We start from the raw sequence: 19,452 nt of genomic DNA on the forward strand, positions 1-19,452 counted from the left end.
CAACGCATTTTAAAGTCTGACCCTGGCTTTTATTGATTGTCATAGCGAAACATGGTGCTACTGGTAGTTGCCGCCTATTAAGTTTGAACGGCCATTTCGACTCTTTTGGTGACATAATGATACGCGGGATAGTAACATTTTGGCCAATTTTTGTCCCAGAAATGATGTCTGCTCGAATAGACCATTTACCCAAACGTGTTACTATTAAGCGCGTGCCATTACAGAGACCCCCAGATTGATTTAAGTTTCTGAGCAGCATGACAGGGGTTCCTTCTTGAAGGCGTATATCATGGTTTGGGACGCCACTGAATCTTAAACTATTCAAAAATTCAGTTGGGTATAACAAATCATCATCAGCCTTAATGCTAGCTTTGCACACACTATCTGAGCTTAAATATGTTCTCCCTTCTCCCGGTATCATGTTCATCAGGAAGTCATTTAGTTCATAAACTGTTTCATTTTTTGGGGTTAATATAGCACGCTCCTTTAGGTATGCAGGATCTTTATAATTCTCCAACAGGGAAGGGTAGACCTCCGCAACAATCGCCTCCATTGAATTTTTGCTTGTTGGCCTGCATAATTCTGGGGGAATTTTTATCATCTCCTGTGCTGGATTGTCGTATAGCGAACCATCTCCTATTTGTAATAGCCATCTATCAAATGATGTTATTTTCTCGGCCTGTATTTCATCAACTCCTACCCTGTGGAGCCTCATATTTTGTTTTAGCTCAAAAATTTTGAAGTGAGGCCAAAGATAAGATGAGTTCAATGAGGCATCAATAATATCTGCACGCTCACCCTGAGGGATAACGGGTAAAATCTGGCGAAAATCGCCTCCACAAACGATTGTAAGGCCTCCAAAGGGCTTGGTCCGACTATCAGCATACCTTGTGCTTAGCAAATCTCTTAGTGTCTTGTCTAGAGCTTCAAAACAATATTTGTGTGTCATTGGTGCCTCATCGCAGATAATCAGAGAAGTTTTTTGGAGAAGTTTGGCCAGTTGTGTACCATGTTTAATCTCACATGTAGATTCAGCTGTTATGTCTAGTGGGATACGAAATCTGGAGTGTGCTGTCCGACCATTGGGCAATAACAATGATGCCAACCCTGAAGTTGCAACAGGAAGGACTATCAACGATTCTGATCTTAGTTTAGAAGCGATTGTATCCCATAAGAATGTTTTCCCAGTTCCACCGTGACCACTGACGAAGAAGAGTTTTCCTTCATCATGCTCAACAGAGTGAAGAATTGCATCATATGCACTCTTTTGGAAATAATTTAAAGCATTGAGTGATTTCTCATGTAAGATCTTCAAAGCAGCTCGATCATAATCCAATTCCTCGTTTAACAATCTATTTGCTAGATCCTGTGTGAGTGATGTATCGGGTTGCGACATCCCATCTATGTCTCGTAGGCTCCTGCCTAATTTCTGCATGAGACTCTCAATTTCAGCTAATGCATAAGACTCAGTTTGTTCTTTTGTTAGGTGCAGGTTAGGGGCATGAAACCTTTTTCGTTGTAAGTGTAGCATGTCTTCTGAGAGTATCTCCGAATGAGTTTTCCAAAGTTCTGGCACGTTAGAAACTTGGCAAAAGACGAGTATGGTGACAAATAGATTGCGCAGCTCATTTCCTGTTGCCCAAACAGCAGCTTCAGATAAACAATCAATCCATTCTTTGTCATCATCCAATAAGCCTAAAGCATAACATGCAGCCTTAAAAGTGGGGTATGTGACTCCATCTACTGTTCTTATGCACTCAAATGATGTGCTCCCTTTTACAAAATTAAGGAGCATGCGCATATAGAAGCGTTCTCCACTTGCCGGGTGAGCAAAGTAGATTCTACCAACTGCCTTCCCTTTTTTCCGCCTGGTCCACAATTTTCCCTTGGAATTCCAAACCCAGTGCTGGGGAAATTCTGCATAAGTTAGACCACGGGCATCCTCATTCCTCTTGTTTGTTTTTAACCACTCGGTGAATTTTGTTTTCTCTATTCCGGGCATATTCAACACATTCTCAATGCATTTATTTTCGTCAAATATAACAGTATGCTCATCAGGCAGGTGAAAAGGCAGCCTTTCAACTGATGGGTACCTATAGTTGATGTTAAATTGGAAAATTCTCCAGCAAGCCTCACATGCTGATATGTACCTGATAGAGGTAGACAGAAAAGTTATGCAAACATATAAAAATGTCTAATTAATAAAGAAATAATACCGTTGATTTTCTAAAGACCAAATAACTCAAACTTAAATATATCTTTGGTTAGCCAGTAAAATTGTTTTTACTAAAAACCCAACCTGACCAAAAAAACATGAACATTGTACACATTCTAAGTGCAACGCTCTAAATTGCATGCTCTATTAACGTGCAATCTTTTAATAATTAAGTCAACGGAATACATGCTTAGAGCATAAAATGCAAGCCTAAACATGTTTAACAAATATTAGAATAAGAATAAAGATAGGGATGGGGAAGCCTAGACTTTAATATTGAGCCTAGAATAAAATTATTTAAGTTGAAATGGCATCTGGATCATAAAGAACACATATTCTGAGCGCAAATTTTAAAAGGCAATTATGTTCTGTTTTGTATAAAATACAACACTTACCTACAATCAAGGTACGCTTTAATTTCATCCCTTTCGATCGTGGTCTCAACCACTGCAGTTGCTCTATCAGGTCCTTTGTTAATATATTTGAATAAATATTTTATTGATCTTGCACTGTTGCAGAGCTCGATGTTAATATGAGCATCAAATTTGACCAATAAGTTTCTGTTATAAGGGATAACATAACGATTATCCAGGAGGGTGCCTTTTTTTCCACAGAAATACCAGTATTCCTGCGCCTATAAATGGGGAAACCATCTTCTCCAATTGCGGTGATGTCATTAAATTTCTTAGGGAAGAATTTGGTGCATCTTCCATGTTGCATACAAGGAGAGGATGCATTGGCCTGACCACACGGCCCGTGTAGCATAGATTTCTTGACCGCGTTATAACCATCATGGTCGATATTGATATCTGGTATCTCTGCACTTATTATGGTGTCAATATATTCTGGTGAAGGATTCTTCATTGATGTGTGCAAGAAAAGTAGAATGTGTGCATGGGGTAGACCCCTTTTTTGGAACTCGATGGTGTATAAACCTGCATAAACATTTTGATACTATAAGAATGTTTGGAGGGTGGGGTAAGTTATTAGAATAAAAAAATAAACCGGATTTGAGACTAAAATACGGTTGTTTTAAAATGGAGGCAATGCATAAATAAAGCATACTCACATGCCATTACTTTTCCAAACGGTTGTTCCTTTTTGATGTAGTGTATGAGTTGTTGTAGTTTTATTTCAAACACCCGGCAAACAATATCAACTCTATTACGGTCATCTTTTTGCCCCATCAAGCTTATCATGTCATTTATCTCTGGCCATTTTGGATTACACGTGAATGTAATGAACAAATCTGGATATCCTACCCATCGACAAATTGCCATTGCATCTTGGTAATTCTGAGCCCTGTAGCGCGGACCTCCAGTGTGTGATGACGGCAAGACCACAGATTTTCCTACCGTTGAGCTATCTGAGTCTCCACGATGTACCGCATCCATCAAGCCTGAGTATAAGTCTGTCCTGAGTTCGGTTTGATGGGTCCGAATCCACCTAAATCTCTCTTGTTCAACTGCCATGTAAGCGTCGACTATATATTGCTGTAATAACCTCCCTGCCAAAAGTAAGGTATGACCCTCATGGGCTCTTTGCTGGAGCCTGAAACAATAATACTGGCACATTGACAGTGCTTGTCTTTTTGATGCTTGCGAGCTTCGATCTGCTAAGGGTATACCAAGTCTGTAACCATCTTCTCCATAAGGGTGAATTAGGGGATATACCATGGACATATAGCTTGGGTGCAACTCGTCAATGTGGGTAACCCCTTTAGTACGGTGGCGCACAATTACGTCGCGCTTGAATATCTTCTCTGTGAGTTCACCCACTATCAAGCCTCCCACCTCAGATTCTGTTGGGATGTTGTACTGTCTGCCATCCCTGGTACGGGCCTCAGGAAGCCGCAAATGAAAAGTGGTCTCCGGCTGTGCTTCGAACATGTCTCTTGCTTTTCTGTATGATCTCACCAAAGGGTTATGATCGTCTAACATTTGTGTTAATCCTCGGACAACATTCTCGTCAATAGCTGGACCTTTCTCTGGACTTCGCAGTGTGCTAATTCTATTACTTATCTCATGATCAGTGTCATATATGTAGAGTTGGGCAAACAGGGGTTTTTTACCTGTTGGTGGGAGTAATGAACTTGTGTTGTGGTAAATCTGCCCACCAGCACGAAACACATAAGGCCCCCTTGAATTGTTAATTAATTTATCAACCTGGACTCCCATTGATGCGACTGCAAACATGGAATTGTAAGGCCGTATATTCCGTCTGAAATTGCTACCCTGTTGCCCAGAATCGTGGCTAAGCAGATGTTTGAGGAAGGGGGGTGGATCTTTCAAGAGTGGTAGTTTCACGCGGCCTTCTTCACAACAAAAGGTGAATTGTGGGTTGGAGGTGTGTCTGCTCCTTTTAATCCTCTCTTCATACCATAGAGCAGCACCACAATGTTTGCACTTGTGCTTGGGGGCCCCCAAATATGACGGGAGTGCTCGCTCAACTATAGTCATACAGGAAGTGAACAACATTTTAACAACAAAAAATGAAGCTGATATGCTTGTTGTGCATGGTTGATGCGGAAAGGCTGATGTAACTAAAAAACCTGGTTTAACCAGTACCTGCGGCCCAATTTGTCGGGGTGTTGCTCGGTCCTGCATCAGTGGATGATTGTGGTCCATTTAGGGCACACTTGGCCGAGCATGTGAGCCATGGAATCCTTGGTTGCTTGGCCCTTTGTGCTGGAAGTAAAAATACCAGCAGAATCATTTAAATATAAAATAAATAGCTGGAGCCTTAGGCTTCAAAGCGTGCATTAAAATACCTAATAGAGATTGGGAAGATTCTGGTGTTGGACGTTTGGCCGGTGTGTGATGCATTGGCAGAGAAGGTCCTGCGCTTGAAACAGGTTCACCAATGATTAATATGCATGTTTTATGTAAAAGAAGGCCAAGTTAATTTTACACGTAGTTCATCTAAAGTGGCCCAATTTTCTAATTTTGATTAGTTTTGAATTATGTGTGAAGATATTGTCGCGTATTTCTCTAATGAGCCAGCTGCAAAATTGTGTGAGTAAAAAGTACTGAGTGCCAAGATGCAAATAACTGGATTATAAGTCGTTGATTGTGTTTACACTATACAAAGCTATTTGAGCTATATAAGCCACTAACAACAGCAAAAATGCGTGATATATGCAAGTTAGTTGGATATGCATTTCTAAGAACAGAAGGCCAAGTTACCTTGCAGGCCGGTGATCTCTAGTGGCCCTATGTTTAAACACCTAAAATAGCACGATGCAGAGGATATGATAACATGCACCTCAAATGGGCATCGCAATGACTGGTCTATACCAATAACCAGTCAATGTTACAAGCATGTTGACATTATAATTGTGATGTCAGGAAACAGTCTTCCCAGGGTATAATGAACAGTGAAGTGTGCCCGTTTATGAATATAGCTTAAAGTAAGGACAATACCATTCAATGGTGCTAGGTCAGTACGATGCTGCGAGATCTCTACTTGTGAAAGGAGCTGCGAGCACACTTGCATAATACGTAGTGCTGTTAAGTAATGCAGTCCTTGGCTAGTCTGATGCTTTCTACTCAGGATAACAACCTTTCTTCTTATTCTTGCTTGTTTGGCTATTCTTTTTCTCAGCAAAGTAGTGTGAACGCTCCTATTGTGGGGGTCAGCTAGCATATGCCGTTTATGACGAATTTTCAGAATTCTTTCATGTCGGGCTAGCGAAGATACCCAGCGCTGGAAACATGTATCCTGCACGTACACAGAACCCAAAGGGCCATAATTATTGTTAGTCGGGAAGAAAGGCTCCATCAGGTCCACCTATTGCAATTACCGCCTTAAGATGTAGGATTAAGAACACAAAATATTTTGTCAACAAATGTGTGAGCACTGGAACTTGGAAGAGGAAGAGTCTATCAGCTTACAGTTACTTAAACTATGTAAATGTAATTTTTTGCACTTCATATTTTTAAGTTTAAAATACCATCCCCAACTAATTTAGCATCTTGGTGTAAAACTATATAACCAAATGACCTAGGTGAAGGGCAACAATATTTATTTTTAAAGTAAATTTGTTAGTTAGTTATATTCAAAAATATTATGCTATATATATTTTTAAATTATTTTATATCTATGGAAATAAATTAAAATATTAAATATATACAAGTAAAAATAAAATATTTTTTTAATGGAAAAATATCGAATGTATAATTATATAATTATAATAAGACACTTATATTTTGTTAAAACACATATACTTATATGTATAACAAAATTTTATATTTAAAGTATATTACATTTTATTATATTAGATTAAATTAAATTTCTCAGTATTTATATAAATATGTAATTTTTATTAAAATAATTAATAAAATTGATTAATAAAAAAATCATAGTTGGCACTTAATATTACATAAAGTTAAATTAATAAATATGAAATAAAAATTTAACACATATATAATATTAAGTATAAATATAATATGAATATATGTCTGTATTTATGGTTGGAGATGCTCTATGACAGAGGGCAACACAGATTTATTATCCACCAATATTTTAAATAATGTGATTCCAATAATGAAGTTTACTAACATCTTAAATAATTTGATTCTAATATATAGGGAGCCTCCATTCAAATATCTTATTTTTTTCAACTTTAAAATTTACATTTTATTGTACATAATCTGAATCTAACAATATGAGCCTTGATTCAAATTTATTTATATTTTAGTTTTTAAAATAGTCTATTGCCAATAACCAATGGTATGTTTTTTTTGGTGCATTATTTGGGGGGTTTTAGTTTGCAGTTGTATTTTTGTACATGCCTATTTTTATCAAAGAAATGCAGCAACTTAGTGTCTTAAGAAGAAATCCATACTTTAATGGTATCCAAGTAAACAGACAAGAAGCATAAAAATGTAACTATATACTGAGAGATATGATATGAGGCTAACAATGAAGCAATTCATTACTGTCATTCTGATTTGTAAAGTCTCCAGGAACAGCAGTTTAGTAATCTCATTCTGATTTGTGCCGCAAACTGAAGGCTGTAAATTGTTTGGAGAGTCAAAATTTGACAATAAAAAACATCTTCAGAAATTGCAGGTTTAGAAAAATAAGAAGGAAGAAATGGTAAATTGTCTAGAAATTCACAAGCACCTTTCACAACACAAAAACTCCTGAAACCACCAAGTCTATATCTATCTAATGAAACTTCCCGAGTGTCCCTGAGCATCTGAGCTACAAGAATGCTGGATCTGTACAAAGGTGTGAAAAATCTCAACCTAATATTATAATTCCACAAACTCAGGTAAGGATAAGAACATTTCCAGCTGAGTGGGAAAACAGGCACAACATTTGCAAAGATATATAACCCTCTAAAAAATAATCACACGGGTTAAAGTTCAAATCATACAAGCCCGTATTCATCCTCCAAAAGCATATTTACTTAACATAAAGGCATCATCATATACTTGTAATGGGAACCTAATATGATACAATTTAGTCCATTTTAAATATAAGAAAAGCTAAACAAATTACGGCCTACTTAAATATGGTAAATAACCAATATCCGTACTCCTTCACCGACCTACTTTTCTTGGGATGACAAATTAAGTTCTAGCTCACTAACTGACATTCATTAATATTATCAGTCGCAGTTTCATACTACAAATCATAATCACAACCAACACAAATCTTCAAGTAATTCAAAGAACCCAAAATGATATTATTTAAATTAAGTTAACTTTATATCTAAGCGAAACATTACAACAAATGCATAGCCTGCACGAATTGTAAAATCAGAGTAACGTACTTAAACACAAGAAATTACCTTTTATTATGGACTTTTATCAAACATATGACTTGAACTTGAGCCCCGCATATATGATAAGAAGATTACTATTTAAGTAGACCATTGAAGTGCAAGTTAATGGTAACCGGACACTTGCAGATGCACCCTAGCACTGCATCGGCGGATAAGAGAGAATAGGAATGTAGAACAATAAAATAGCCAGCTGAAAATAATTATTTTCATTAGCAACCATCTGCTACTGCATTATGCATTAATAAGAAATAGGCACACGGCTAGGCTACCAAGGTGCCCCCAGAATTGATTTGGGCTCGTAGAATTCATTTCACCCTAAGTGATATGAACTTGGTATACACCCTAAATAAAGGATTATGTTCTAAATGCATTTGATTTCTGAAAGCCTAACCTGAATAAATGTTAAGGAAAGTTTATATCCATGTAGGGCTTGTTTCAAATGTGAAAATATTCAAGTAAAAATGGGCCACACAATATTCAGGGAAGTGTCAAGCTTGATTTCAATTCAAATTAAGAAATAATGAGCAAACCAATTGTGTTTTATTGTCTGCGTCTGTGGATTATAAAAAGTTCATACCACTACAAGGCGAAATTTAACATCTGTGAGCAACCATTTATTGGAAAAACTAAAGCAATACTTATTTTAATGTTATGCTGATGCAGCAAGTATACTGGAGCTTGGCCTAAGAGGCACCATTATTGCCTCCGGGTGCAGCTTCAACAGCTTCCGCAACAGGGGATAGCTTCCTCTTCCGGTCATTGCCGCCTCCCGGAACAGATCCAGCTGAAGAGCCCACAACATCAGGTGTAGCCTGCAGCAGAGGACAATAAGAAACACATTATCTGTATTATATAACAGGGTGGTTTAAGGCAGAATGTAAGCACATGATGGTCTACCTGTGCTTTAGCATTCTTTTCATAAGCAATCTCTAGCTCATCCACTGGGACGAAAATTGTTGATACACCATAGTCCTGCAGCCCTTCAACCAAATTATACTTGTTCAATTTCAACTTGTAGACAAATTCCCTACCCACAAGGGCTTCCAGCTCCGGGGGCACAGAAGTATCTCCTGCAGGCATTTTATTAATCAGTTTGTTGGCTGAGGTGTCAAGCAAACGCTCGGCAGTAGAATTGAGCAGAACAACAGTTGTAGTCCCGGTGCGATCTTCCACTTGTAGATTAACGCAAAACCTGAAAGGAAAAGCAAATTCAATGCTGGCAATTCTTAGCATGTGCATAAAATTATGTACCAAGATAACTATGTGTAACTAACATTTGCTCGCAAATAGAAACGAAAACTCTAACCTAGAAAATCCCTCACAAACCATGGGCCACTGTAAACCATAACACCCACTTTATATGCTCAGCCTATACTTTATATGCGATAACCAAAACAAAACTCTAAAATTTGAATCTAGCCGACTGACTAATAATACACATTTCAACCTACATGGCCAGAGGGAGGGTAACTGGCTTCTTGCAAGAATTGCACACAAAAATCCCTTCCCGAAGAGTGCACCTCTTCACGCACGACTTGCACGATATATAGTACCATCCAAAGCGATTATTTATGGCAGTTATGTTTGCCTTCAAGGTCACAACACCAACCTGCCACATGTTAAGGGCAAAAATGTTTGAGAAGAAATGAAGTAATTTTTAAATTTTGGGGGATCTCACCAGGGGGTTGGAATAAACCTTCAGTTCACCATCACATGTAGCCCTAACCAGGGATTCCACAGTCATCCTATTAACAAACATCGCTTCTTCGGGAGGTAGCTTGGCAGAAGCGGAACCCTCTATAGCCACCACCCTTGGCGTCAAGGCCGAGAACCTCTCCCTTATAGAAGAGACATGTTCCACATCCGGGTTAGCATAAATTTTGCTAGCGCTAGTTGTAGCAAAAGTGAGAGCACCTACATGACATAGTTGGTAATTATAGTTACTGCAGAACTATCTAAAAATGTCATATAAAATATAAAAAGAAATATTATTTACGGCTTGGAGATGTTTTTGTACTACGAAGGAGCATAGCACTAACGTTGAAAGGTCTTCACTGTAACAGATGAGACAACAATAACGTAGGGTGCGCTTTCTCCAATATATAGTGTGGGGTCAAACGTCTCGCCCAGTTTCCCCCACAAAGTGACGGTGCTAGTGACAGAGCTAATGTAATAGTAAGGAGTTAAACATAGCAGCATGAATATATTGTCAAATAACCAAACCAAAATTTCAGTCAGTACTTCCCACTTACTAATCTGTAAAAATTTTAATATCCCTTTTTTTGTAGCCAGCCCCGACAACCTCAACTTCACCATAACCACAGAAGCAGCCAACAATATCTGCAACAACAAAAAGGTTTCAATGCCATTCAAAGTTTGGGTAAAACAAAAAAGGTTTTACAAATGATATCAACCATCAAGTGGTTGAACAATTAGCTATTTTGAAGCTTAAATGACACCAGCACAACCATTTATAAATATTAGAAGGAAAATTAACATATTCGAACTTAGGCTTATAACAGATGAAAAAGTATAATCACCATATAGGGGTAACCCCCAAAAACTAAAAAGCATATGGAAACTATATATGAACAGAAAAACAGAAAAGCATCACAAATTAAACCTATAAGAACACTTGACCAAACACTATAATGAAGAAGCATATATAAACAAATTAACATATACGAACAAAAAAGGAGAATAGGAGTATAAATTAGATCAACAACAATAATTGATAATCAAGAAAGGATGAGATATATATTAAATATACAAAACCTCTGCAATTATTTGTATATCAGGGAATAAGGCTAAAATAAGCAAACAGTGCTTCATCAACTTCAATTTCAGTGTATTTATGAAACATAACCAACTTAAATTGAACCACACCAAGCAACATTTATATAAGTGGCCTGTAAGATTGCAGGCCTAAATACCAGGCTAAATAATTTGATCTTATATAGCATGCCTTAAGATCAAGTACCAACAAATCAATATATTAACAATAAGCAAAAGGTTGCAACTTCGCCATAACCACAGAAGCAGCCCACAATATACGAACTTAGGCTTATAACAAATGAAAAAGTATAATCACCATATAGGGGTAACCCCCAAAAACGAAAAAGCATATGTAAACTATATATGAACAGAAAAACAGAAAAGCATCACAAATTAAACCTATAAGAACACTTGACCAAACACTGACCAACTTAAATTGAACCACACCAAGCAATATTTATATAAGCGGCTTGTTATATTGCAAGCCTAAATACCAGGCAAAATAATTTGATCTTATATAGCATGCCTCAAGATTAAGTACCAACAAATCAATATATTAACAATAAGCAAAAGGTTGCAACTTCGTCATAACCATAGAAGCAGCCCACAATATCTGCAATAAGAAAAAGGTTTCAATTCCATTCAAAGTTTGGGTAATTGATGTCTGGGAAAACTAAGAAAAGGCCAGCTAAAAGAAAAAAGGTTTTACAAATGATATCAGCCATCAAGTGGCTAAACAATTAGCTATTTTGAAGCTTAAATGACACCTGTACAACCATTTATAAATATTATAAGGAAAGGTCTATTATACCCCAACATAATCAATAAAGGATGGGATATATATATTAAATATACAAAACCTCTGCAATTATTTGCATATCAGGGAATAAGGCTAAAATAAGCAAACAATGGTTCATCAACTTCAATTTCAGTGTATATATGAAACATAGCCAACTTAAATTGAACCAAACCAAGCCACATTTATATAAGTGGCTTGTAAGATTGCAAGCGTAAATACCAGGCAAAATAATCTGATCTTATATAGCATGCCTTAAGATTAAGTACCAACAAATCACAATAATAACAATAAGCAAAAGGTTTTAATTCCATTACAGTTAAATCGAACCACACCAAGTAATATCTATATAATTTTATATTGTTCTTATACTACTCAGGTATGAGAGGAGTTATTCTGGTATTTATGTCAATAACCACTCTTTTATCTCAAACCATGACAACACCAAACTAATTGATTTTTTTAGCAAATTTAACTTCAATCCAGAGCTAAAACAAAAATAGAAGCTTATTCCAAGAGATTTACCCGAGAGAGTGGTCACGTCGTCAGCGCGTTCTTGAAGCTTGGGCAAATCAACAAACTGAAAGCCGAACCTGGGGATGCTGATAACACCCTCGTCTAGCTGGACAATCTCGGTTGTTGGCAGGAAAAGCAGCTTTTGATTGCTAGCCAGGGGCCTGTATTGCAAGGCATTCACCGCAATCCTCACATTTTTGAGGCTATAGACCAGGCCCTCGCTCACACGGTGCTTGAACCGAGACACCAAATGCTTACGGATAGCAGCATGCATAAGATTCTCCTATAATCAAAAGGGAAGCTGATGTAACAAATAACAGATCAAAAACATGAGGCTAGTGAAAGAATTTAACACCTTTTCATCGACTAATATCATATCCACGCTAAGCAAACTGTTATCCTTTGTGTTGACAGCATCCCATAGCCTGCAAACGCGAACTCTAATGAACCAGTCCTCCGCATCACCCTCAATGTTGGAAAGGTAAGAAAACTCCATAACTACATTAGTTGAGAGCATAGCTAACGTTACCACAGAGATTATCAATTACAAGGATGAAATGAAATTAATCATTAACCATATAAAATAAAGTATAAAGTAGCCGAGAGCAAAATTAGGCCTATAACAAATGACAAAGTTTAATCACCATACTCCATAACCAAATCAGTTCAGAACATAGCTAATGTCACCACTAAGATTATCAATTACAAGGATGTTAACCATTAACCATTAATCAAACCACATCAGTTCAGAGCATAGCTAATGTCACCACAAAGATTATCAATTACAAGGATGTTAACCATTAACCATACAAAATAAAGTATAAAGTAACCAAGCGCAAAATTAGGCTTGTAACAAATGACAAAATATAATGGTGATTATACAGGGGTAACCCTTAAAAATGAAAAAGCATATGACAACAATTTATGTCAAACTATATATGAACTAAAAAGTAGGAAAGATTAAACCTATACCAACACTTGATCAGGCACTCAAAAATGAAGAAGCATATAAAAAAAATTAACATATACGAACTTAGGCTTATAACAAATGAAAAAGTATAATCACCATATAGGGGTAACCCCCAAAAACGAAAAAGCATATGTAAACTATATATGAACAGAAAAGCAGCACAAATTAAACATATAACAACACTTGACCAAACACTCTAAAATGAAGAAGCATATATAAACAAATTAACATATACTAATAAAAAAAAGGAGAACATGAGTATAAATTAGACCAACAACATCAATTAACTGATAAATGAACAACATCATAAATTAGATTAGATTCACAAATAAATAAACAACAATAAGAATAAAAACACATGAAGTAATAATCAGAACATTACCTCCGTGATAAGCCTGTCCCGTGAAATAACCCGGTGAAGACCAAACACTGGCATGGCGGCACCATTTATATACCGACCTGCGGGCAAATGCGGGTAAATGAAGAGTTGTAACCGGCGTTACCTTTTAATTCCGGGAGGCAGGAAGGTGTATGTATTATTAATCATCAATTAATGGATTAATGGATCAATTAATTAATCATGATTATGATTAATTTGATTCATGATAATGATGATGATAGAAAAAAGTAGGAGATGGGAGATAGCACAATATGAAAATAGGAGTTTTTAGAAGTGACACGTCAGACACCTGTGACCCTCCTTTATATAGATATATAGATTCTTTTATCAAATAAAAATATAATTTTAAATGAGAAGAACGTTATATAACTATATAAGTGCAAAATGTCGTTGACTAGTTTGACTTGTAACTCAACACTTCCGTTTTGATTTAATTATCTATTGTTTCACCTAACATATTCGATGTTAATTGAAAATAATTTAAATAAATATCCATATATAACTTAACAAACATCCTATTGTTATGACGTGTTACGTAAACAAAATGCTACAACATTACAGCGTAACACTAAGATCCCGTTTGGAAAATCTCAAAATAAATAACTTATAACTTAAAATGAAGAAATAACTTAAAAGTGATAAGTAAATGAACATTTATAAGTTATATAAGTATTTGGATAATTTTACTTATAAATCAGAATTTTTTTTAACTTAAATGAACTAAAATAATTAATTTTTAAATATAATTATCTCAATTCATAAATTTTAAATTAAATTAACATTTAAAACATATAATTTAAAATTAAAGTTAATAAAAAAGGAAAAAATTTAAAATAAGTTGAAAAAAATACGTTGTTACCAACATTTCACTTATCAGTTTATAAGTTACAAATTCAACTTATAAGTTGGGCCGACAAACAATCGTCGATAAACTGTTACAGGCTTATAAGCCAGAAGTAACTTATAAGTGAGGACACAAACAGACCCTAAAACAGTTTGTGAATTAAGTGTTACATATTATAATTATAATATGTTAAAATGTTTAGAAATTATATAATAAGTACATGATTTCAAATTTAATCAACAAATACGTAATCGTTTAGGTAAAATATAGCCACAGGCCCAAAAAAAAATACTAAAATATGTTATTTTTAAAAAAGGGAATATATGATATTAGTCTTGGTAAAGATTCGGAAGAAAAATTTACTTATTTTTCTGTTTCTGTTTTTCTAAATTTGAACTTAAAAAGTGTAAATTTCTGCCCGGGCCACTCCTTGTGGTCAATATATCCGGGGGCGGAACCAGGAATCTAACATGGGCGGACCAAAATAAATAAAAGTAGAAAATATACTGATTTATTTGAGATGTGCACACCTTTCTTTGATCAAATAAAAAGAATCAATTATCTCATCGGCATAAATGGTCTCCGCAATCTCCTTTTCAATATACACTATCAAACAATCCCTAAGAAATTCATCTTTCATTCGATTGCGAAGACTTGTTTTCACAATTTTCATAGCAGAAAAACCTCGTTCAGATGTTGCAGTAGATGCTGGAAGAGTCAAGACAAGCCTTAATAGTCTATCAACTAATGGATACATGTCAGCTTTCCCCGTGGTTACCAATCCATGACATAAATCACCAAGAGTAGACAGATTCTTCAAATCTGGATGAACCGGAACATCCAACCCATAATGTTATAGTTCACACTGTAGATGGATTTTTTCATCTCCCAAAAAATCTTCTGGATAAAACTTTTCAGCTAACTTGCAAATGTTCTCTATGTTGAAAGACCTGTAACCATCCCTAGGATTTAGTGATGCACTTAAAATGAGAAGCTCCGTCATCTGTTCACTGAATCTATTGTTTAGCTCCTGTAATTGTTGATCTATGGCAGCTGTAAAGATTTCTACTCGGTAATGATGTTCCATTGTCACCATTTGCTTTTGTTTTCCTTGTCGACGAAGAGATTTAAGCACATCAAAATAGGGAGCATTCATATCTGGAATCAAGATAGTATGTCGTTCACAAAATGATCTCACATTTTCTAAGAGACTCTCCCAACCTTCACTTCTCAATTTTTGAATCAACATCTTTGTAGTAGAAACCAGATGCATGGCATTTAAAATATCTTGAGACTTTTGTTGTAATGCTCATATTTACGGATTAGATGCAAAAGGAGAGTAGATAAAGAGAGATGATATTAGGGATTGTAATTTTGTAACTTGTATGTATAGTGTGTATTGGGGGTTTTGGGACCGGAGCAGAACAACTGAACAAGTATGTTCTGTTTTTAGACTTTAGTTTTAAGCATCTTTTTTTTTGTTTCAAATTGTACTATCTTTATCTTATATGTTTATTTATTAATTATTAAGATTAATGAACAAATTCCATGATTTCCATCTAATCAATATTATTTTGAATGAAATAATTAACAAAATCAATAAAATTTTGTATAATCAATTCTCAATTTCATTTTTTTTTAAATCTAGGGGGACCAAAAAAATTTTTGATAGTAAATTTTAAAATTTTATATTAAAATTTTGGGGTTATTCCGCAGTGGCGGGGACCGGGGCTCCCTTCGATCCCCCCCCTAATTCCTCCCCTGAATGTATCTTATCTTCCTTACTCACTCTTTACATGTCTCCGTCAACTGATGCAGAGGTTCGAACTAGGGTGTAAATGAGTAAAATGGTTCGTGAGCTACTAGAATTCGCACTACAAAAAAACAGCTAAATAGAACCGCCCAAAAAATGGTGGTATTTAGTTAAATTCGACCGTTTTCGGTTGTATTTAGCTAAATACGACCGGTTTTTGAACCGGTTGTATTCGCTCGAGTCATATTGAGTAAACCGGTTGTATTTAGTATTAAATAGGACCGCGGCTAAATACAACCGCTTAAATACGACCGGCTAAATACAACCACATCCGGTCAAATTTAATTTTTCGATTTTAATTTGAAAATCCCCCTAAAAATTTGAATTTTTGTAAAATAATTTTATTTAGTTTGTCATTTTAACAGTCAAGTTTCAGTTTGACTAGTACAACTAACTAGTGTTTATTCCTCAAGTGATGTTTCAATTTTTTTTAAATTATTTTTCAACGATCCAACCGTATGGATGTCAATAGATATATATATTAGTGATATAAACAAAGTTTCATATCAAAATAATTTTATTTGGTTTGCCATTTTGACAGTCAATCTCCAGTTTGACTAGTACAAGTGACCAGTGTTTAATCCTGAATTGGTGTTTCAATTTTTTTAAAATTATTTTTCAACGCTCCAACCGTATGAATGTCAATAGATATATATTAGTGATATATCCAAAGTTTCATATCAAAATAATATTATTTGGTTTGTCATTTAAAGTCAAGTTTCGGTTTGACTAGTACAGCTAAGTAGTGTTTACTCCTGAATTGGTGTTTTGATTTTTTTAAAAATATTTTTCAACGATCCAACCGTATGGATGTCAATATATATATATATATATATATATATATATATATATATATATTAGTGATATAACAAAAGTTTCATATCAAAATAATATTATTTGATTTGCCATTTTAATAGTCAATCTTCAGTTTGACTATTATAACTAACTAGTGTTTAATCCTGAATTGGTGTTTCGATTTTTTTTTTAAATTATTTTTTTAAAATTGGTGTTTAATCTTGACATCCTTAAAGTTGGATTATTCATAAACAATTTTTAAAAAATCGAAACATGAGTATGAGACTAAACACTAGTAAGAAGTACTAGTCAAACTAATAGTTGACTATTAAAATAGAAAACCAAATACATTTATTTTTTTCTAAAATTTTCATCATATCACTAAAATATATAGATCTTGACATCCTCAAGGTTAGATCATTCATTAACCATTTTTCAAAAATCGAAACACCGGTATAGGACTAAACACTAGTAAGAAGTACTAGTCAAACTACGAGTTGACTGTTAAAATAGCAAACCGAATACATTTATTTTTTTCTAAAAATTTTATCATATCACTAATATATATAGATCTTCACATCCTTACGGTTGGATCATTCATAAATTATTTTGAAAAAAATCATAACATCAATATGAGACTAAACATTATTAAGAAGTACTGGTCAAACTACTAGTTGATTGTTAAAATAACAAACCAAATAAATATATTTTTTTCTAAAATTTTTATCATATCACTAACATATATAGATCTTCACATCCTTACGGTTGGATTATTCATAAATTATTTTGAAAAAATCATAACATCAATACGAGACTAAACAATATTAAGAAGTACTGGTCAAACTACTAGTTGACTGTTAAAATAGCAAAACCAAATAAATTTATTTTTTTCTAAGAATTTTATCATGTCACTAATATATATAGATCTTCACATCCTTATGTTTGGATCATTCATAAATTATTTTGAAAAAATTGAAACATTAATATGAGACTAAACACTATTAAGAAATACCGGTCAAACTACTAGTTGACTGTTAAACTAGCAAACCAAATAAATTTATTTATTTCTAAAATTTTTATAATATCACTAAAATATATAGATCTTGACATCTGTAAGCTTGGATCATTCACAAAAGTTTTGAAAAAATCAAAATATTAGTATGAGATTAAACACTAGTAAGAAGTACTGGTCGAACTACTTTGGTGTTAGGATCTCACCCCCTAAATTCAATTTTTTAAAATAGTTAAAATTTAAATATTCAAATTACTTACATTTTTCCGTAAACTTTTTTTTTTGACAATTTTCATATCCGTATGGTTGGATTATAATTTAAAACAAATACAAAATAAATTGAAACTCAAACTATAATTATTAATTGAACCATAAATATCTAATTATCATAATAATCTTTTTTGCAAGAACTAAAATATAAATTTTGTGTAAATTTTATTCTATATTTTTTCAGAAATTTTCTGCCATTTTTAAAAATAATTCGACCGAAATCGATTGAATTTTGTACAAAATTCGTTAGCGGGAAAATTCCCTCAATTTTTTGGCAAGGCTAAATTCGACTGAATCCGGTTGAATTTAGGAGCACGGCTAAACTCAACCGTATACGGTTGAATTTGACCATATATAAATACGACCATATATAAATACGACCACATGCGGTTGAATTTAGCCGCACTCTTAAATTCAACCGAAAACGGTTGAATTTGATGTTAGTTGTATTTGTGCGGTTATATTTAACCTTGTTTTCTTCTAGTGTCGACTCGTAAAATATTTGAATTTAACTCGATAAAAATTGAGCCGAGCTCCAGCTATTCGAATAATTTACCGAGCCGAGCTCAAACTTAATATTACTCAGTTCGTGAGTCTAATCGAGCTTGTGTTATTATAATCTTTTTATTTATTTGATATGTTTTATTTGATATATTATTATATAAATACACAATTTTTATATATATTTTACATATTGAATTGAGTCGAATTCGAGTCGGACATATGGCATTCGAGTTTTTCTCGACACTTAATGAAGTCAACTCTAGTTTTTGAGCTGAACTCGAACATATCGAACTTTGATCGAACATATTTCTAACTCGGTCGAGCTTGAACCCAAATTATTTAGTCGATTTCAAACTCCATCCTGACAGTGTTGGACTTGACTCGTTTATAGCCCTATTCGGACATTAAACAAGGTAACATGACGTCACATGACATAAATATTATAAAAAAAGAGCAATGTTACATGACCGGGAAAGGATCACAATTATTTTTTACAAATGAGAGGTGTTATTTTTCATTTCGTGGGATTCATTTTAATGAACGAGAGTTTCATTTTATTTATAGAAGAGTAACTAATAATACAATAACAATTCGATATTATGGAATCATGGACGCTTTCGAGTATTTTAGCATTTCTTAACAAATTTTGATCATTCGAGGAACGGGGGATGAAACAGAAGTGTAGACAGCTTTTAAAACAAAGACAGCCAGCTAGGGTAGGAAAAGGTGGGGTTTCAGTTCAAGAGGA

At 34.5% G+C, this 19,452-nt stretch overlaps 3 protein-coding genes across 3 annotated transcripts; all 3 read right to left on the reverse strand.

Annotated features, from left to right (window-relative positions):
• Nucleotides 1-29: 29 nt before the first annotated feature.
• LOC141715219 (uncharacterized) lies at nucleotides 30-8,426 on the reverse strand. The gene is made up of 11 exons (XM_074518695.1): nucleotides 8,016-8,426; nucleotides 7,343-7,440; nucleotides 7,138-7,230; nucleotides 5,638-5,935; nucleotides 4,986-5,054; nucleotides 4,783-4,902; nucleotides 3,285-4,664; nucleotides 2,836-3,150; nucleotides 2,611-2,683; nucleotides 137-2,150; nucleotides 30-74 (listed from the first exon to the last, which is right to left on the reverse strand). Exons 3-11 carry the CDS (start codon nucleotides 7,159-7,161, stop codon nucleotides 30-32), a joined length of 4,338 nt encoding a protein of 1,445 aa, XP_074374796.1. The 5' UTR covers nucleotides 7,162-7,230; nucleotides 7,343-7,440; nucleotides 8,016-8,426.
• Nucleotides 8,427-8,530: 104 nt separating this feature from the next.
• On the reverse strand, nucleotides 8,531-12,472 carry LOC141715220 (replication protein A 70 kDa DNA-binding subunit B-like). Its single transcript, XM_074518696.1, has 7 exons — nucleotides 12,106-12,472; nucleotides 10,262-10,349; nucleotides 10,049-10,173; nucleotides 9,706-9,923; nucleotides 9,461-9,618; nucleotides 8,907-9,201; nucleotides 8,531-8,821 (listed from the first exon to the last, which is right to left on the reverse strand). Exons 1-7 carry the CDS (start codon nucleotides 12,368-12,370, stop codon nucleotides 8,693-8,695), a joined length of 1,278 nt encoding a protein of 425 aa, XP_074374797.1. The 5' UTR covers nucleotides 12,371-12,472; the 3' UTR covers nucleotides 8,531-8,692.
• A 2,349-nt stretch (nucleotides 12,473-14,821) lies between these two features.
• LOC141715221 (uncharacterized) lies at nucleotides 14,822-15,559 on the reverse strand. The gene is made up of 2 exons (XM_074518697.1): nucleotides 15,175-15,559; nucleotides 14,822-15,132 (listed from the first exon to the last, which is right to left on the reverse strand). Exons 1-2 carry the CDS (start codon nucleotides 15,557-15,559, stop codon nucleotides 14,822-14,824), a joined length of 696 nt encoding a protein of 231 aa, XP_074374798.1.
• Between the last annotated feature and the right edge of the window lie 3,893 nt (nucleotides 15,560-19,452).

The sequence above is a fragment of the Apium graveolens genome, chromosome 3 (genome assembly GCF_009905375.1).
Source record: "Apium graveolens cultivar Ventura chromosome 3, ASM990537v1, whole genome shotgun sequence".
Classification (NCBI taxonomy): domain Eukaryota; kingdom Viridiplantae; phylum Streptophyta; class Magnoliopsida; order Apiales; family Apiaceae; genus Apium; species Apium graveolens.

Excerpts from the sequence above, each read along its gene's own strand:
- LOC141715219 (XM_074518695.1), bottom strand. The coding sequence starts at position 7,161 with ATGACAGTAATGAATTGCTTCATT. Across the intron at positions 5,936-7,137 it reads CAGTAATGAATTGCTTCATT|GATACATGTTTCCAGCGCTG; the intron begins GTTAGCCTCATA and ends GTGTACGTGCAG. Across the intron at positions 75-136 it reads GGACAAAAATTGGCCAAAAT|GCGGCAACTACCAGTAGCAC; the intron begins GTTACTATCCCG and ends CAAACTTAATAG.
- LOC141715220 (XM_074518696.1), bottom strand. The coding sequence starts at position 12,370 with ATGCATGCTGCTATCCGTAAGCATTTGGTGTCTCGGTTCAAGCACCGT. Across the intron at positions 10,174-10,261 it reads ATTAAAATTTTTACAGATTA|CTCTGTCACTAGCACCGTCA; the intron begins GTAAGTGGGAAG and ends CTATTACATTAG. Across the intron at positions 9,924-10,048 it reads TACAGTGAAGACCTTTCAAC|GTGCTCTCACTTTTGCTACA; the intron begins GTTAGTGCTATG and ends TATGTCATGTAG.
- LOC141715221 (XM_074518697.1), bottom strand. The coding sequence starts at position 15,559 with ATGTTGATTCAAAAATTGAGAAGTGAAGGTTGGGAGAGTCTCTTAGAA. Across the intron at positions 15,133-15,174 it reads TGAAAAAATCCATCTACAGT|ATTTGAAGAATCTGTCTACT; the intron begins GTGAACTATAAC and ends CGGTTCATCCAG.